This window comes from Xyrauchen texanus, chromosome 2 (genome assembly GCF_025860055.1).
Source record: "Xyrauchen texanus isolate HMW12.3.18 chromosome 2, RBS_HiC_50CHRs, whole genome shotgun sequence".
Classification (NCBI taxonomy): Eukaryota; Metazoa; Chordata; class Actinopteri; order Cypriniformes; family Catostomidae; genus Xyrauchen; species Xyrauchen texanus.
Genome location: NC_068277.1, coordinates 32,197,461 through 32,216,389, shown reverse-complemented (window position 1 = coordinate 32,216,389; position 18,929 = coordinate 32,197,461). Strand labels below are relative to the sequence as shown.

General features: G+C 37.0%; 1 protein-coding gene across 2 annotated transcripts in view; it reads left to right on the top strand.

Moving 5' to 3' along the window:
* Positions 1 to 18,929, top strand: part of pias1a (protein inhibitor of activated STAT, 1a) — a 76,720-nt gene that overhangs the window by 24,597 nt on the left and 33,194 nt on the right. Inside the window, exons 1-2 of one of the 2 annotated variants that reach the window (XM_052089055.1) lie at positions 573 to 836; positions 13,336 to 13,774. In XM_052089055.1, coding sequence (XP_051945015.1) covers positions 603 to 836; positions 13,336 to 13,774 — 673 coding nt within the window. In that variant the 5' untranslated portion in view covers positions 573 to 602. Of the gene's footprint in view, positions 1 to 572; positions 837 to 13,335; positions 13,775 to 18,929 lie in introns of those variants that run through there. The other variant, XM_052089063.1, reaches the window with a different exon arrangement.

Here is an 18,929-nt window from a genome sequence, read left to right as displayed (position 1 = left end):
TGACCCCCCTTTGCCTTCAGAACTGCCTTAATTCTACGTGGCATTGATTCAACAAGGTGCTGAAAGCATTCTTTAGAAATGTTGGCCCATATTGATAGGATAGCATCTTGCAGTTGATGGAGATTTGTGGGATGCACATCCAGGGCACGAAGCTCCCGTTCCACCACATCCCAAAGATGCTCTATTGGGTTGAGATCTGGTGACTGTGGGGGCCATTTTAGTACAGTGAACTCATTGTCATGTTCAAGAAACCAATTTGAAATGATTCGAGCTTTGTGACATGGTGTATTATCCTGCTGGAAGTAGCCATCAGAGAATGGGTACATGGTGGCCATAAAGGGATGGACATGGTCAGAAACAATGCTCAGGTAGGCCGTGGCATTTAAACGATGCCCAATTGGCACTAAGGGTTCTAAAGTGTGCCAAGAAAACATCCCCCACACTAGTGTTGTCAAAATATTCGGTACTTCGCTACCAAGTCGGTACTAAAAAAAAAAAAAATCTCGGTACCAAGTACCAGTGGTACCGATTACCCGGTCAAAGTTCGCGCATGCACGCACGAAGCGCGTGAAGTTGCGTCCTCCTCATGAAAGCGCTGAGACATGGCGACCGCCGGCGCTGCTGTGGTGACTGCTCTTGTTGATAAGAAAGGAGGAAAGAGCCATGTGTGGAAATATTTCGGATTTGCGGCTGATGACGAGGGGAACATCATAGATCATCAAAAAACAATTTGCAAACGATGTCATCGAAGTTTTCTCTCAAAAGCAGGAAACACATCAAACTTGATAAAACACCTTAAAGACCGACACCCGGATCTAATGAAAGAGTTCAAGCAGGTAAGTTTCAAATTAATTTCAAATTTAGAGGTTCTGTTTTGAGTTATATACCATATTTTAATTTGAATGTCGGATTGAAATAAACACAATGTTAGCCGTGTGGTAAATCATTAGCATAACGTTACGTGGTGCAGCTAACGCAAATATAATGAGTGTTAGAATTAAGCTTCTTTATTAACTATTTAATGCTACTATAGGCCTACGTTTTATTAGGGTTAAAAAAAAAACAGGAGGACATGAAGGTTTTTTTTAAATGACACACCAGAGGTTTTTTTAAATGACCTTTTAATTTATAAAAATGTTTAAGTTTATAAATATAACACTGAGTGTTTATTCAGTCATGGCTTATTGTTGTGTTTTTTTTAGGTGTGTAATTTATTTTCATTTATTAGTTGTGGAAAAACTTGAAACACAATTTTAAATAAGTATAAAGAATGGCATTGTTTACCTTTATTAATAAAAATAGTGTGTTGTTCAATTAGCATGTTTTTGTGTTTTGCTTTGGTACCGAGAACCATGGATTTTTTCTTGTAAATTTAGTCTAAATTAAATTTTGGTTTGGTACCGAAATTGGTACCGAGAACCGTGGATTTTCACTGGTATCGGTACCGAATACTGAAATTTTGGTACCGTGACAACACTACCCCACACCATTACACCACCACCACCAGCCTGCACAGTGGTAACAAGGCATGATGGATCCATGTTCTCATTCTGTTTACACCAAATTCTGACTCTACCATCTGAATGTCTCAACAGAAATCGAGACTCATCAGACCAGGCAACATTTTTCTAGTCTTCAACTGTCCAATTTTGGTGAGCTCTTGCAAATTGTAGCCTCTTTTTCCTATTTGTAGTGGAGATGAGTGGTACCCGGTGGGGTCTTCTGCTGTTGTAGCCCATCCACCTCAAGGTTGTGCGTGTTGTGGCTTCACAAATGCTTTGCTGCATACCTCGGTTGTAATGAGTGGTTATTTCAAGCAAAGTTGCTCTTCTATCAGCTTGAATCAGTCGGCCCATTCTCCTCTGACCTCTAGCATCAACAAGGCATTTTCGCCCACAGGACTGCCGCATACTGGATGTTTTTCCGTTTTCACATCATTCTTTGTAAACCCTAGAAATGGTTGTGCGTGAAAATCCCAGTAACTGAGCAGACTGTGAAATACTCAGACCGGCCCGTCTGGCACCAACAACCATGCCGCGCTCAAAATTGCTTAAATCACCTTTCTTTCCAATTCTGACATTCAGTTTGGAGTTCAGGAGATTGTCTTGACCAGGACCACACCCCTAAATGCATTGAAGCAACTGCCATGTGATTGGTTGATTAGATAATTGCATTAATGAGAAATTGAACAGGTGTTCCTAATAATCCTTTAGGTGAGTGTATATTTAATGTTTTTGCCAATAAAAGCCTTTCAAACTCATGAAATTCGTATCGTTGTTTTTCACTATACTATAGAAACATTAAAAAAAAATTATCTACAAATACTGAAGCTGCAAACTTTGCAAAACACAAAATGTATGTCACTGCCAATACTTTTGGCCATGGCTGTACCTTCAAACTTATTCCCTCTTTGTTTGACATCATGGGAAAATCAAAAAACATCGGCCAAATTGTTGACCTCCACAAAACTGGTTCATCTTGGGAGCAATTTCCAAATGCCTGAAGTTACCTCATTCATCTGTACAAACAATAGTATGCAAGTAATATAAATACAATGGGATCATGCAGCCATGATACCACTCAGAAAGGAGACGCATTCTGTCTCCTAGAGATGAACGTAGTTTGGTGCGAAAAGTGCAAATCAATCCCAGAACAACAACAAAGGACCTTTTGAAGGTGCTAGTGGAAACAGGTAGACAAGTATCTATATCCACATTTAAACAAGTCCTATATCGACATAACCTGAAAAGCTGCTCAGCCAGGAAGAAGCCACTACTCCGCAGGAGGGACTTGTGCACTTCACAAAATAGAAGGCATCATGAGGAAGGAAAATTATTGGGATAAATTGAAGCAACATGTCAAGACATCAGCCAGGAAGTTAAAGCTCTGTTGCAAATGGGTCTTCCAAATGGACAATGACCCCTAGCATAGTGGCAAAATGGCTTAAGGACAACAAAGTCAAGGTATTATTTTGTCCATCACAAAGCCCTGACCTCAATCCGATATAAAATGTGTGGGCGGAACTGAAAATCATGTGTGAGCAAGACGGCCTACAAACCTGACTCGGTTACACCAGTTCTGTTTGGAGAAATGGGAACAACTTATAGTGAGAAGCTTGTGGAAGGCTACCCAAAACGTTTGACCCAAGTTAAACAATTTAAAGGCAATGCTACCAAATACTAACAAAGTATATGTTAACTTCTGACCCGCTGGGAATGTGATGAACGATATAAAAGCTGAAACGAATAATTATCTCGAGCGTCAGAACTGTACCTTGGATCAGTTGAAGAAGGTCACCTGGTCCGATGAGTCATTTGCCATTTACCTGGGGAAGTGTTGGCAACAGGATGCACTCTGGGAAGACGACAAGCTGGTAGAGTGAGTGTGATGCTCTCGGAAATTTTCTGTTGGGAAATCCTGGGTCCTGTCATTCATGTGGACGTCAGTTTGACATGTGCCACCTACCATGGCAATGGTATTCCCTGATTGAGGTGGCCTCTTTCAACAGAATAATGCACCCTGCCACACTGCACACATTGACCATGTTTACATGCACTTAAGAATGCGGTTTATTCCAGGGTTTTTGCAGAAAACGAGAACGGAAATTTCCTTAGGCCACTTAAGGAATTAAGAGGAAGCGGTTTAACACAGACAAGATTTTCATGAGAAAACTGCTTAGTAGTTAATTGAACATGCTATGCTAACATGTAAACTAACATGCTTTAGTTATATAACATGTTATAGTTACATGCTATTTTTTATCATGTTTATAATTTGGTTTATTATAATTCTGTTAGCTTTCTTATTTATTCTATTTATTTTATTTTCAAAATAGAGACTTTTTTTTTACACATACTTCAAATAGTTTTTTTTTTTTTTAAATTTCAATTATAATAAAGTGTTTGCTCAACCAAAAAAAAAAACTTCTGTTTTCACTCTTTTAACTCTTTCCCCGCCAGCGTTTTTAAAAAAAGTTGCCAGCCACCACCAGGGTTTTTGACGATTTTCACTAAATTTTAATGGCCTGCAGAATATTTTCTTCCATGAATATATGAAGATGCTATATATCAAAATAAAGATCTGAGCCTCTGCTTTTAGGCAAAAAAACGATTTTATTTTATCTTCATTTGTTCTTTTTTTATTGCCACTTGAACAGAGGTAGGTTTTGTCAAAAACTACATTTCGGACAAAAAGCTGAGAAAAAGGCATTTTTATCAAACAAGTGCTTTAGTATTAGTATGGTGTTCCACTTCACGTTTGAGATGATCGCTGTCTGTTTCTTTGATCAAAGAGTTGCGTACTCTTTCAAAACATGCGCGCGGGTCTTCCTTACCGTATACCACCTAAAAACACGGATACCCGGAAAATTCTGTGTTTGGTGGGGAAGCGTTTTTTCATAAAACCCGGAAAATTCTGTGTTTGGCGGGGAAAGAGTTAAGGGTCATTGTAACTGATGATAATAATTTTGTAATTCCGTGATATTTTCTGAGACTGTTATCATACCGTGAAAATCTCATTCAGTTGCAAGATTCAGTTGCGAGTTTTGATTCAGACTTATAGAATACACGCTTCAGAGGAAGATATTATATGAGAGATCGACAGAAAGAAAATGCTGGATTTCTGTGAGGTTTGTGAATTACGTCTGTTTAAACAAGATATCCACATATTTGCAGTTTACATGTAATAACCTTTCTGTCATTAGACAAGTATGTTAAAAGTCACAGGGAACTGTTGAAAAGAGGCTGATAGAACACATGCTTTAAAGAAATATGAGCACTTCACAGAATGCTGGATTTTCTGAAATCTGTTTAACAAGATATCCACATATTTGCAGACAATATATTATATTAGTTTTATTGATATTTGCTATTTTGTCATTAGACAAGACAGTTAAAAGTAAATAAAAATTTATCGGCCTTTGCGATATAACGTCAACCTCTACAACCAAGATCTATATTAAGATTGGACCTTAATTCAATCATAATTAATTTAATTAATGGCCTTATTTGTTTTTACATTTTAACTTAAAAATGATAGCACATAAGTTTGTTTTTTGAAAGCCACATTTTATGAGCATTTTGACAATCAACTAAACAATTTGAATAGCAGTTATACTGAAATTAATTGTAAAATGTACTAATGGTCTTTTTAATGAAAAATATAAACCTATATCATGTACATCTATATAATATTTGTGAGATGTTTCAGAAAATTTCATATATTTTGTGTATTTATTTATGCATGTTGCGCAAAACTGCATCTCTTCACCTATAAAGCCTTCATAATTTTTGCATTTGTTCCTTACACTTGTTGGCATATAGAATTGACTGATCATCAGGAAGTTAATCATTGACTGATTGTCATGGATCATTGTAATACTGAGTGGCTCAATCGCTGCCCATATCTCTCTCTCTCTCTCTCTCTCTCTCTCTCTCGCCCTCTCTCTATTTCTTCTATTGCTCTTTTTTTCCTCGCTCTCTATCTTGCTCTTTCTCTCATTCCCACTGCTATTCTCTCCTGAGCCAAGCTCATCTCCTCTCCTGTTTCCTGTTGTTATTTTAAAAATAGAAATGCATCTTGTATTTTATGCAGGAATGTATGAGTTCTGTGTTTGGCAGGTTGTTAGCTGTAATAGCATCAGTTATGGTTTATTTTCTCCCTTGTTTTTAGGATTGAGATTTTTATTGTTTGGTTAATAAGTTAATATCTCTCTATAGAAATCTGAAGATTTTCCAGATGATTATATATATCGTGATTTAATTTCTTTTTTTTTCAGTTATAAATATTGCTTGTTGCACAATAGTCTTTGTCTTTTCAACATATTTCAAATCTAAAGTCAAGTCAATTTTATTTGTATAGCACCTTTCACAACACACATAATTTCAAAGCAGCTTTACAGAAGATCAGGCATTAACAGACGATAAAAACTGTAATGTCTATAATGTCACATTGTGTAATTAGTAGGGCTGTGGTTCAGTGCGATTTAATTTGATCAAAAATAACACGTTAAAAAAAATTAACGCAATTAATCACCCCCCGACCGTAATAATGAAGATTCCTTCCTGAGAAATGCATGCTTGTAATACCACCTGTATATTCCAGAGGGCAGTAAGTGAAACTTCAGCTGTGTGAGCAACACCCAGTTTATACAGTGAAGAAATTAACCCATCAGCAGGCAGAACAACACAAAGATGTGTAACATTCTTGCATTCAAAACACTTGATGTAGCGCAAATCCGAACTAAGTGATCTCAAGTTGTGTTAAGTATTAAACTATATTTAACTAAAAATATTATGTTTATGATGCAATGCACTCGAGACGCTACACAAGCATGTCTGATGCAGGTGTAGATTGATGGGCTCTTAAACAAGCCCTCATAATAAATCTCGATCTGATTGACAAATTCACTTGTGAAATGGATTGCTGTGAACTGTGCCAATGATTGACTTATGATCAATAATATGGTAGTAAACACACAGAATACACTGTATTCTAAAGCCGCTTTTTGTATTCTTTTATTAATGATTAACTCTTCTGCCACAAGAATGTAATACATTTTAATTATCTGAATATTTAATTTATATATACACACATATATATATATATATATATATACACTTGTTAAATATTTAAAGATAACTATGTATCATTATTTCATTATTATATATTGAATTATTTTTATATGAGGGGCTTTCTCTGCAAATATTTGTAAATCCGATTAATCGCGATTAATTAATCTGGATAACGTAATTAATTCGATTACAAATTTAATCGATTGACAGCCCTAGTAATTAGATAAAATACGATTGTTAATCATGTTTAAAAAGTATTTAAATAATAATTGTATTAATAACCCCAGTGAGCAAGCTGAAGGTGACTGTGGCAAGGAACACAAAACTCCATAAGATGTTGATTAATGGAGAAAAATAACCTTGGGAGAAACCAGACTCACTGTGGGGGCCAGATACTCTGGCTAACATCATGAATATAATGTAAATATTACTTATGTATAGTTAAAGTCATGGTTTAAAATTATTATACTAAGTAAGTGTTAAGGGTCAGTGTTTAAAAATAGATTGTGTATGAACTGTAAGATTAATGACTAATGTCTTTGAAGTCCAGCCTGGATTAACTGCAGAAGTTCACATAGATGCAATTGTCTTTTTAAATTGGCTGAGGAAGGCTTTTGTTGGCAAATGATAGTCTATGTATTCCATTTCAATAGTGTAGTCCATCAATAGACCGAGGTGATGCTGGCAGAGATCAGTGAGGTGCATCGCAGTTCAACCTGGCCGGTAATTTCAGTGAGGTTCGGTGTGGTCCATCCTAAATCCAAGGTTCAGACAATGGCATATGAAGTATCCATTGTCTTATGGTTGGAGTTGGCATCAGTTCATCCTCTGAAGTCCATCATAATAGACTGAAGTGATGTTTGGCTGGCACCGGCTGCATTTAGTCATCATCATTCAGCGACACGTAGCAGTGGAGTCCAGCACAAAGCAGAAATGGTGCTGGATCCAGCTGGTTCTGGTGACCTCAGAATAGGAGTCCTGAGGTTGAGACAGGGAAACAAATTAAATAATATAAGCATAGATGCCATTCAATTTATTGCAGAGTTATATATCATGATCAATGTTTCTGGTTCTGGCAGACCTAACTAAAGCAGCCTAATTGTGGGTTGAAGGATAAATTAGGTGTATGCCTGGCTAAATAGATGAGTCTTTAGTCGAGACTTAAACTGAGTGACTGTGTCTGCATCTCGAACAGTATTAGGGAAACTATTCCATAGTTTAGGAGCCAAATATGAAAAGGATCTTCCTCCTTTTGTGGATTTTGATATTCTAGGAACTATTCACAGGCCAGAATTTTGCGATCGTAATGAACGTGATGGAATATAGCATGGCAGAAGGTCACTTAAGTACTGTGGAGCTAGACCATTTAAAGCTTTGTATGTAGTTAACAGAATTTTAAAATTGATACGGAATTTAACAGGTTGTCAATGTAACGATGATAAAATGGGGCTTCTATGATCATATTACTTGGTTCTCGTTAGCACTCTGGCTGTTGCATTTTGAACCAATCTTGCTGGACATCCTCCCAGTAATGCATTACAATAATATAGTCTTGAGGTCATGAACGCATGAATTTGTTTTTCGTCATCAGCAACGGAGAGCATGTGCCGTAATTTAGAAATATTTCTTAGGTGGAAGAATGCTGTTCTACAAACATTGGTAATTTGATTTTCAAAGGACAGATTGGTATGAAATATAACACCTAAGTTCTTCGCTGTTGAAGATGATATAACAGTACATCCATCAAGTTTTTTGGTCCAATAATTAGTACCTCTGTTTTGTCAGAATTGAGTAGAAGGACATTTCCGGCCATCCAATCTTTTATTTCATTAATACACTCTGCTAATTTGGAGAATTGTGAAATCTCATCAGGTTTTGAAGAAGTATGTTGGGTATCATCGGCATAGCAGTGGAAACGTATTCCACGATTCCTGATAATATCTCCCAGGGGAAGCATATACAAAGAGAAAAGCAGAGGCCCTAAAACTGATCCCTGTGGCACTCCAAACTTTAATTTTGTTTGGTTTGACAATTCCTCATTTACATAGACAAAGTGGTAGCGGTCTGCTAAATATGACCTAAACCATGCTAATGCAACTCCACAAACGCCAACACAATTCTCTAGCCTATTCAAGAGAATGTCGTGATCTGTCATGTCAAATGCAGCACTAAGATCTAAAAGCACTAGAAGAGAAATGCAGCCGCGATCAGATGATAAGAGCAAGTCATTTGTAACTCAGATAAGTGCAGTCTCTGTACTGTGATGAGGCCTAAATCCTGACTGAAATTCTTTGTATATACTGTTTCTCTGTAGAAATGAACATATTTGGGAAGTGTGAGCAGTAGGGTAGATTAAAGAGGGTCACACACCAAACATGCCTAGTGAACGACATGGCTTGTTCTAAAATTCGAAACATAATTTTCTATGAAGTTACGCACAGAGACTGCTCAAAATTCTGCATATCTAGCCATCACTGGATATATTGTGTGGATATTTATCTTTTATATAGCCCACACAATGTATTTTCAGTTACAAGTATGTCTTGTTGTGGTTTGACAGCTTTAATGAAACTTCTTCAAGGCTACATGCAGAGAAATTGCATAATAAATGGGGATGGGATTCGTAAGAAATGTAACGTTTCCAGATCCAATTCCATTTCCTTTACGGTTCCAGTAATGATTCCAGTAATTGTTTTGTTACTTTTGAGAGAGAAATTTTTTTATGAGATTTCTAATATTACACTTATTGAATGAGAAATGCAATTCTTATTGTATTTACTGTCCTCTTCAATCTGTTGCAAATGCTGATAATTTTATAATACTACAGAACAGATAAATTTAATAAAATACTTATACAAGGCATACTTGCATAATTTGAGACATTAATACAATCCAATAATCAATCCTACCTATAGTTTTTATTGTATATCGCTGTAATTTATCCTATTGTTTTACTTCAGGCTTGAAAAATTTAAGCAGTTCTTATTTAATTTGGATTTGGACATTCATAACTTGCATATTAGTATAAGATTAATACTTTACCGGACTATACTGGAAGCGGCATATGCTTCACACTGTAGATTCAAAAAAGCTGGCTCATAAGAGTAATTTGTTCGAGAATCAAAATACACTTATAGCACTGTAGGGCTGCAACTAACGATTATTTTGACAATCAACTAATATAAAGGTTATTAGAACGATTATTCGACTATTTGGTTGATTATTGCAACGATTAATCATTAGCTCTTAACCGACTAATCAGCTTATGCCTAGACTTAAAAGGTTGTATTAAACATGCTTACTAACAATAAAGAGGACAAAATCATCTTTATAAAATATCTCTAAATGACATTCACTGAATTCCAAGGGAAAAAAAACTTTTAAGTTTAATTTAGTAAAACTTCACTGCAAAAAAAACCTATTGTAATCAAGAGGTTTTGTCTTGTTTTCCACATATTCTATAAAACAAGTCTAAATATTGTATATGTTGTTCTCAGGTAAATGTATCTTGTTTTAAGTAGGGTGTTTTTAGATATTTTTTAATATTTAAATATTAAATATTGTATTCAACATTCCCCAATAACTAGGGATGCACCGATGCATTGGCTGAACATCGGTAACGGGCGATATTTGCCTCGTTAACTGCCATCGGCCATCGGGAAATAAAAATGACATTCGCCGATGATTATATGTGTCATGAACGCTGTGCTCAGGAGAAACTTTTTTTCTCTCTTTTTATTTGGGCGGGGGGAGATACCGAGACGGGCGCCCTCTCCTCAGTAACTTAGATTAAACAAAGAAGATGGCGGTCGTGTGGCAATATTTTACAGTTTCAGAGAAAGATCAGCGTTTTGCAGTTTGCAATATGTGTTCCATTGAAATTTCAAAGGGGGGGGGGGCTGTTAGAAAGTCATTTAACACAACAAATCTCATTGGACATTTGAGAAGCAGGCATGAGGCTGTAGTGGAGGTTGGGGTTTTCGGAGTCTGATGAAGTTTGTGGAGCCATGCTACACGCTGCCGAGCCGGCGTCACTTTGCCGAGGTCTGTCTCCCCGAAATCCACAACATTGTGGCCACGCACATTCATGAGCTACTGGCTTGCGACATCGCTGCAATCAGTTTCACCACAGATATATGGAGTTCAGATGTAAGCCCTGTGAGCATGCTTAGCCTCACGGCACAGTGGATTGATAAGGACTTCAACCTGGTGAAGGCAGTGTTGCACTCCCAGGAGTTCGCAGGTACCCACTCAGCATCTGCCATCTCGGAGGCATTTGAGAAAATGTTCCAGACGTGGAAAATCGACAAAACTAGAGTGCATGCTGTCGTGAGAGATAATGCTAGGAATATGACGAAAGCTATGATGGACAGTGGTCTGGCTAGTTTTGGCTGCATGGCGCACACACTGCAACTGGCAATTCATGACGGTGTTTTTAGCCAGCGCAGCCTCACGGATGTTGTGGCTATTTGCCGAAAAATCGGCGGCCACTTTAAACACTCACCCCTCGCCTATTCACGTCTCCAGGCTGTGCAGATCCAGTTGGGAATGAAACCAAAAAGGCTACAGCAAGATGTTTCCACTCGCTGGAATAGTACATTTTATATGATGGAGAGCTTGCTGGAACAAAAGCGCTCTTGCTACATATGCCGCAGACTACGACCTCCCGGCCACTCTCAGTGCGCACCAGTGGCAATTAATTGAAAACTTTATAACACTCCTCTCCCCATTTGAACAATTGATGAGAGAAGTTAGAAGCATCAGCTGCAGATGTCATCCCCTCTGTGACAGCCCTGAGACGTCTTCTGAGTAAGCAGGCTGACACAGACCACGGCGTTAAAACAACAAAGACCTCATTATTAGAGGCTGTAAATAGACGCTTCGATCAAATCCAGTACGATTCCATGTTCTGCATTGCCACCTATTTGGATCCCAGATACAAGGATCGTTACTTTGAGGATGTTATACAACGCGCTCGAGAAATACTTGAGGCACACCTGTTGCCTGCTGCCGGTGCAGAGGATGGGACGCGCGATGGAGAGCGCGCACATCACACAGAGCGCAAGAGGCAACGATCCGACAGAGCAGGGCCCTCCCTGCATGATGTGTTTGAGGAGATTCTGGAAGAAAATGGACCAGAGAGGACAAGTACCTCTGTATCCCAACAACTGGGTATTTTCCTGGCAGAGACCACTATTCCCAGAGGTGAGAGAGCACTCTGCTATTGGAGAAATAACCACCTGCGTTTTCCAGAACTCGCACAAATGGCACGCAAATACCTTAGTGCGCCATGCACCAGCACCGAGAGTGAGCGGTTATTCAGCTCTGTGTCTCATGTCTTGGATGAAAAGCGAAATAGGCTTTGCTGTGACAAGGCAGAGATGCTTATCTTTGTAAAGAAAAACATGCATCTTATTAAGAAGTAGGCCAGAGATACAGCAGGTGACTTATTTAATTAATGATCAGAAGTGGAGGTACTGTTTTTGTTTTATAAGATGCCCCATGATCCAGCCTGTAAGTTCTGAAACACTGTAATGTTTTATTCTGTATGAGAAATACACAAGGTGAAAGATAGCCCTATTTATGTTTGTATTTATTTTAATAACATAATTTATTTATTTCACTTGTTTTTGCATTTACACTTGATGTATTTTTTTTTATTTATCAGAAAAATATTTTTTATTGGGCCATGAAAATAATCTCATTGAGTAAGTTTTTGTTTATCAGGCTAAAACCACTCAAATAATTTTGTTGGGCAATGTACTGAAACAATCTTTTCATTGATTAGTTAGCAGTCAAAGGTTTTTGAATGTTATTTTTCAGAAAATAACTTGTTATAACTAATGTCAACCAGAAAGTGAAATTAAAGGTTGTTTTTGTTTCATAAATTGGTCTGATTGAATTTGTGCTCATTCTAGGATAGTGTGATCAAGAGCCGAAAGCACAGAGAAATGCCATTTTCGTAGTTTGTTTTTGATGCACTTCCTTATTATTTGAACTTTAATAAAGGATGCATTAAAGATAAAATGCCAGGTTTTTGGTTTTTTAGATGCTCTGACTTTTGCTTAAGTGGAATGCCAGATCTGGCTCTGCTTTATTTCACGATGACAGTGCTTTTGTATTTCCCTATTTTGCATTTTTCCATTATAATTCTGTTATATTTTGTTATCTACATCACCTGAAGCTGTTTGGAAAGTTTAGAGTGCATCTGGACATGTGTTTTCTTCCTCTTTTCAGTCAGGCGTGAGCTGCTGTGCTCTTCTCTCGCGTCATCATTAGAGTTTCATATGATCTCATGTTACACTAAATGAGATCAAACGACTATTCGACAATGACATTTTTTGACAATTTTTTATTGTCGACCTTGTCAATAACGTAGACTAATCGTTTCAGCCTAGTGTGTGTTTGGGACTGTGTTTTAGACTTGTGCTTCTGCGTATTTCATAGCTTAGACCATTACAGAACTATCTTGGCCTGAGGGGAAAATGTGTGTGCATGTGTGACAGAGAGAGAGAGGGAAAGAGAGAAAATGAATTAGTTCGAAGTTGGAAAGAGAAATTAAATGAAGATGTGTTTTGTTGGTGTGTGTTTGTATTTGAGTCTGTTTGTTCGTTGTGTGTGTCTTCAGATGTGTATCACTGTCTGAGTATGTGTGTGTGTGTTTGCCCAGTCAGTCTGGCCTATGCAAATGCTGGAAATGTGATGTTGTAATTGAGTTGGCTCAGAATGTGCATGTCAATTTCTCTTTCTTTCTCTACTCTAGCAAATGGTCATGAGCCTGCGGGTGTCAGAGCTGCAGGTTCTTTTGGGCTACGCTGGCAAAAACAAACATGGACGAAAGCACGAGCTCTTGACGAAAGCCTTACATCTTCTTAAAGCTGGCTGCAGCCCCGCTGTCCTGATGAAGATCAAGGAACTCTACAGGCGGCGCTTCCCCACCAAGCTGGTGTCCCCTGTGGATCTAGCCCTGCCTGGAGTCCACCCCAATACGGCCTCCTTGCCCTCTGGTCTCACTCATTTGCGTTTTGATGGGCACGGAGCACCTCCTTCCCCTCTTCTACCCATTTCCCTCCTCGGGCCCAAACATGAGCTGGGCCTGCCCCACCTCCCTACCAACCTGCATCCTGTACACCCTGATGTCAAACTGCATCGGCTGCCATTTTATGACATGATGGATGAGCTAATTAAACCAACAAGTCTCGGTGAGTGTGAGCATATTTGTGTGTGATGTGTCTATATAAGCTGTTTTATGTCTGAGATCTTGAAGAGTGAGATCATGTTGTATAGAGAAGTGTGCATTAGGGTTGTGTACGGGTAATCGCCTAATCATTCTGCACCAGCTAGTCGAATATTAAAAACGCTACTCAAATATAACAAATAAATTATTGTGGTAGGCTTGTCATGAACTCTCAGATTTGCAGAAGAAATGTGGTCGAAAAAGCATCTTGAATGACCATGATCGGAGATCAATAAAACGTTTGGTCAAGTCACATTATAAATAATTGACAGTAGAACCAGTAGTGCCGACAGACGATGAGCTCAGGGATCGACGATGGTCAGAGTGATCGCCAATAGCTGATGCCTTTGACGATGTCAAGAGGATTTTTGGCTTGTTTTCCCATGTATTCAATTATTATTATTAAATGTTACAAATAATTTGTCCATAGACACACAGATACGCGCTTGAAGAAACACTCTTTATTATATTATTAAGGACAGATGACAGAAAAGCCGTTTATGTGCAGGAATGACACTCTGTTTGTACGGAGACGTGCAGTCTCGTGGAACACGCATGTAAAAGGTTCTCACTCTTTCTTTGTTTCTGTCTTATGATTTTTTTTTTTTTTTGCAAGAACAGTATCGTCTATTAGTGCTGCAAATGACCTTGGACACCTCAGCTCAGGAGGTGCTTTGAGTTCAGTTTGCTTTATTTCCAAAGAGCAGTTCATTGTGACCACAACTCTGCAGCCTATATACATCTGTGATTAAAACATAAAATAATACAAAAGCATGTTCACCTCGAACCATGATTTATATTTGAGTGATTATTATCATCATTATAATTATTATTTTTACATTTATAATTATTTTTATGTCTTCAATTTTCCGACTGCATGTTTAGCTTGACCGTAAATGGAAAGGTGGTTACTGATATAAATTACTGTTCAAAAGTTTAGGGTCGCTTACTTTTTATTTAATTGTTTCAAATTTTTTGAATAATAGTAAAGTCATCACAACTATGGAATAATAGAACTGGAAATATGGGAATTATTTTGTGACTAAAAAAATCCAAAATAAATACAAAATTATGTTATATTTTACCATCTTCAAAGTAGTCACCCTTTGCCTATATTTTGCAGACATGTACTCTTGACATTTCCTCAACCAACTTCTTGAGGTATCACCCTGGGATGCTTTTTAAACATTATTGAAGGAGTTCCCATTTATGTTGGGCACTTATTGGCTGCTTTTCTAAATGATTCAGTCCAAGTAATTCATTTCAAAAAACTTTTTTAAATACAATATTTGTTTTGTAATTAAATAAATTAATATGTTGGCATAATTATATTTTTGTCTACAAAACTAATTTCAAACATTTAAGCATACGCCTTCAGATCAAAGGGTTTTTAAAATCATGAGAAACATTTCAAGCAAGTGCCACCAAATTTTTTAATGGTTGTGTATATATATATATATATATATATATATATATATATATATATATATATATATATATATATATATATATATATATATATATATATATATATATATATATATTTTTTTTTTTTTTTTTTTGATGACTTCATAATTTTAAATGCTTTTTCGTTTAGTCTGAAGTGCAGTTTCAATTTAGAAATGTATTTGATTTAAACTTTTTTGTTTTTTAAATAAATTAATTTAATTATCAATGCAAAATCACTAAAGCAAAAATATTCACCAATCCCTGTGTATTTTTCCAGATAACGAAATACCCAACCGTTTAGAGAATGCGCAGTTGAAGTAGGTTCGTTTCCAAAGAGATGTTGTAAAGTCAAAAGATGAACAACACCCATTTTAATTGCACTTATTCTTTTTTTCAGTTTCATTTTAATTTTTATTTTATATAAATAAAAAATAAAGTTCTAAGTTTGAAATCAAGGTGTCTTGCTTTATTTATTAAGCTTAACCCTAAACCTGCTTAACGAAAATTACCCCATAGTACCACTTAAGCGTCCAACCAGCGGTAATACCCCGTGTTCGTATGTTTCCTGTGGAGTTTTTTTTTCTCCAACCAATCAAAACTTGGTCGACCAAGACTCTTTTCATCGACTAAACTTTGGTTTACTATTAGGGGGCAGCCCTAGGAAAAACACCTTCAATTTGCTAAGGATCATAAAGATTGGACTGTGGAGCATTGAAAAAATGTCATGTGGTCTGTCTGATGCATCCAGATTTTCCCTATTCCAAAGCCATGGGTGCGTCAGGGTAAGAAGGGAAGAGCATGAAGCGATGCACCTGTCATGCATAATGCCCACTGTACAAGCCTCTGGAGGCTGTGTTATGATCTGGGGTTGCTTCAATTGGTCAGGTCTATGCTCAACATCATTATGCGGCAATAAAATTATGACTACCGGCTGACTACCTGAATGTACTGAATGACCAGGTTATCCCATCAATTGATTTTTTCTTTCCTGATGGCATGGGCATATTCCAGGACAACAATGCCAAGATTCATTGGGCTCAAATTGTGAAATAGTGGTTCAGGGAGCATGAGGAATCATTTTCACACATTAATCGGCCACTACAGAGTCCTGACTTTAAACTCTTTGAAAGTCTTCGGGATGTGCTAGAGAAGACTTTACGGAGTGATTCGACTCTCCCGTCATCAATACAAGATCTCGAAAAAAAATAAATGCAACACTGGACTGAAATAAATTTTGTCACGTTGCGTAAGGTTGTCGAAACAATGCTACGACAAATGTGCCCCATAATCAAAGCTAAAGGTGGTCCAACAAAATATTAGAATTTGCTGCTTTTTTTGGCCAGACAGTGTATATTCATTTATTTATTTTTATTTAATTTAATTTTTTTTTTTGCTGAAGATGAGCTTGCGTTTTGAGAGATTTTGTATTGTAGCGATGCATAGAGCCATATTTCCCTACATTAGCATTTGAATGGTTTTGTCTAGTTTGGCATCAGTGTTCATGAGGAGGAGGAGAGTTGTTGAAACAGAACCCAGATGATTTGCATGCAGAGTGTTGAAATATTGAGTACATATACCTCAGTTACCCAGACACATTCCCATTTAAAATGTAAGGCCAGAGACACCCTTAATACACACAGATACACACTGTTCTAGAGCAAATATCATACTCATGCACAAATGAGTTCAGGCTGTTCTGGAGCACACACTGCTGAACACAAATGAGTTATAAACTGTTTTATAAAAACAGAATGCTGGATGGATGCTGAATTGGTCAGTGCAGAGTAGGGTTGCAACGGTATGAGATTTTCACGGTACGATAACTGTCTCAGAAAATATCACTGTATTACACAATTACTATTATCAGTGAAAACAGAAGGGTTATTTTTTTTTTTTTTTTTTGAGCAAACACTTTATTATTATTGAAACTTGAAACCATCTATTTTATTGAAGTATGTGTAAAAAAAGTCTCCCTTTGAAAATAAAATAAATAGAAAAAATAAGAAAGCTAACCGAAATATAATAAACAGAATTATAAACATGATAAAAAATAGCATGTAACTATAACATGTTATATAACTAAAGCATGTTAGTTTATATGTGAAATTAACTACTAAATTAAAAATAACATCAGCTGTGTGAGCTTTTAAAGTAATGTCCTATGATTATTAACAGTTAATATATACTGTAGGTGCGCAACCGTGAGGCCAGACTGCTCCTGTCTGTACCTTTAACTCAGTGGTTCTCAACTAGTTTTGCTTCAGGACAGATTTTACATTGGAAATCAAGTGTCGACCTGCCATAGATTAAACATAACCTGTATTTAATGTATCCTGGGTCGCATTTCCTTTTATGTTGCATAGTTTTGTTCATGGTTTTCCAGTACAAGGACATGCATCAAGTGACATTATATTTGTTGTTGATGTCAAATTTTGACTTTCATCTCACAACTGAATAACACGGACTGCATGACTATGATAAATGAATACTGCAAGAGTTAGATTAACATACAGGTGCAAATGGACTTCAACATTTCTAAATTGCACAAATAATAAATACATATTCGTCTCTGGCTTGCTTTTGCTCGCATGTCAATGATGCCGAGATCTACTTTTATCACTGAGAAGGTTTCCCTGCAAAATAAGTAGCACCAAACATCACAAGCACAAGAATGAACACGGAGTAGCCATATAACACTTTTCCTTGAGCAGAATATTGCACTACAGATTGCTAAGTTTGATCAAAGGGGAGGGCAAACTTCCAATTTGCGCAAGTATAAATCTCAAACTGGGGGTGTTTCGTCTCTTATCTGGCAACCATGAGCATGTTAAATGCTTGTGGAGACGCGTTAGGTCACAATGCAAGTTAACTGAAATATCCAATGAAAAATAAAAACGCTTTTACGATAAATGAGGCTGTAAATTGCCCATGTCTGCTTTAGCTGTTTGCGAGATTATCATTAAATCTGCCTCAGCAGTCTTAAATAGTCTATCAATCTGGCGGTCACCAAAATATCTTCAATTGGAGAACCATGGCATTGCTCTTTCCCTGCAGTCCGAATAAACCAGTTGAGAAACACTGCTTTAACTCTCACACACACGAGTCAGTCCCCCTCGGCTCGCTACCAGTATACCGCTGCAACCCTAGTGCAGAGTTCTAGCCCTGTTAAATTAATTATAGCCCTGTTTAATTAGCTACAGTGTATATCACTCTACAGCACCCTTAGCAGCCTAAGTTTACATGTCTTGAACTATGTCTTTTAGAATTTCTGAAGTCTGGGACTTAATATATTTTCTTATTAAAATTAATGTTGTTGATTTTTTGTTTGTTTGTTTTTTATTTAAGATTTTGTCCTTAATATTTTGAATATGTAGAAACAGTTTTTTAAATGCAATTATGTCTTTGTGATAATTGCAATAATGGGAAACAATTGGGAAAAATTAAGCCTATGTATTGATTCATTCAAATGTCATGTCTGCACCACTAGCATCACTAAATGGAATTGCAAAAATAATGATATTTAAACAGATTCCACAAATTTTCTGAAGGTTTTACAAACAGATGGAAAAACATTACACACATGAGCTTTAAATAAAGCATACACTGCTGATCAACAGGCAAGGTCCAAAGGTAACATTTTGCCTTCACTGCAATGTTGTTGTTTTTTTTCA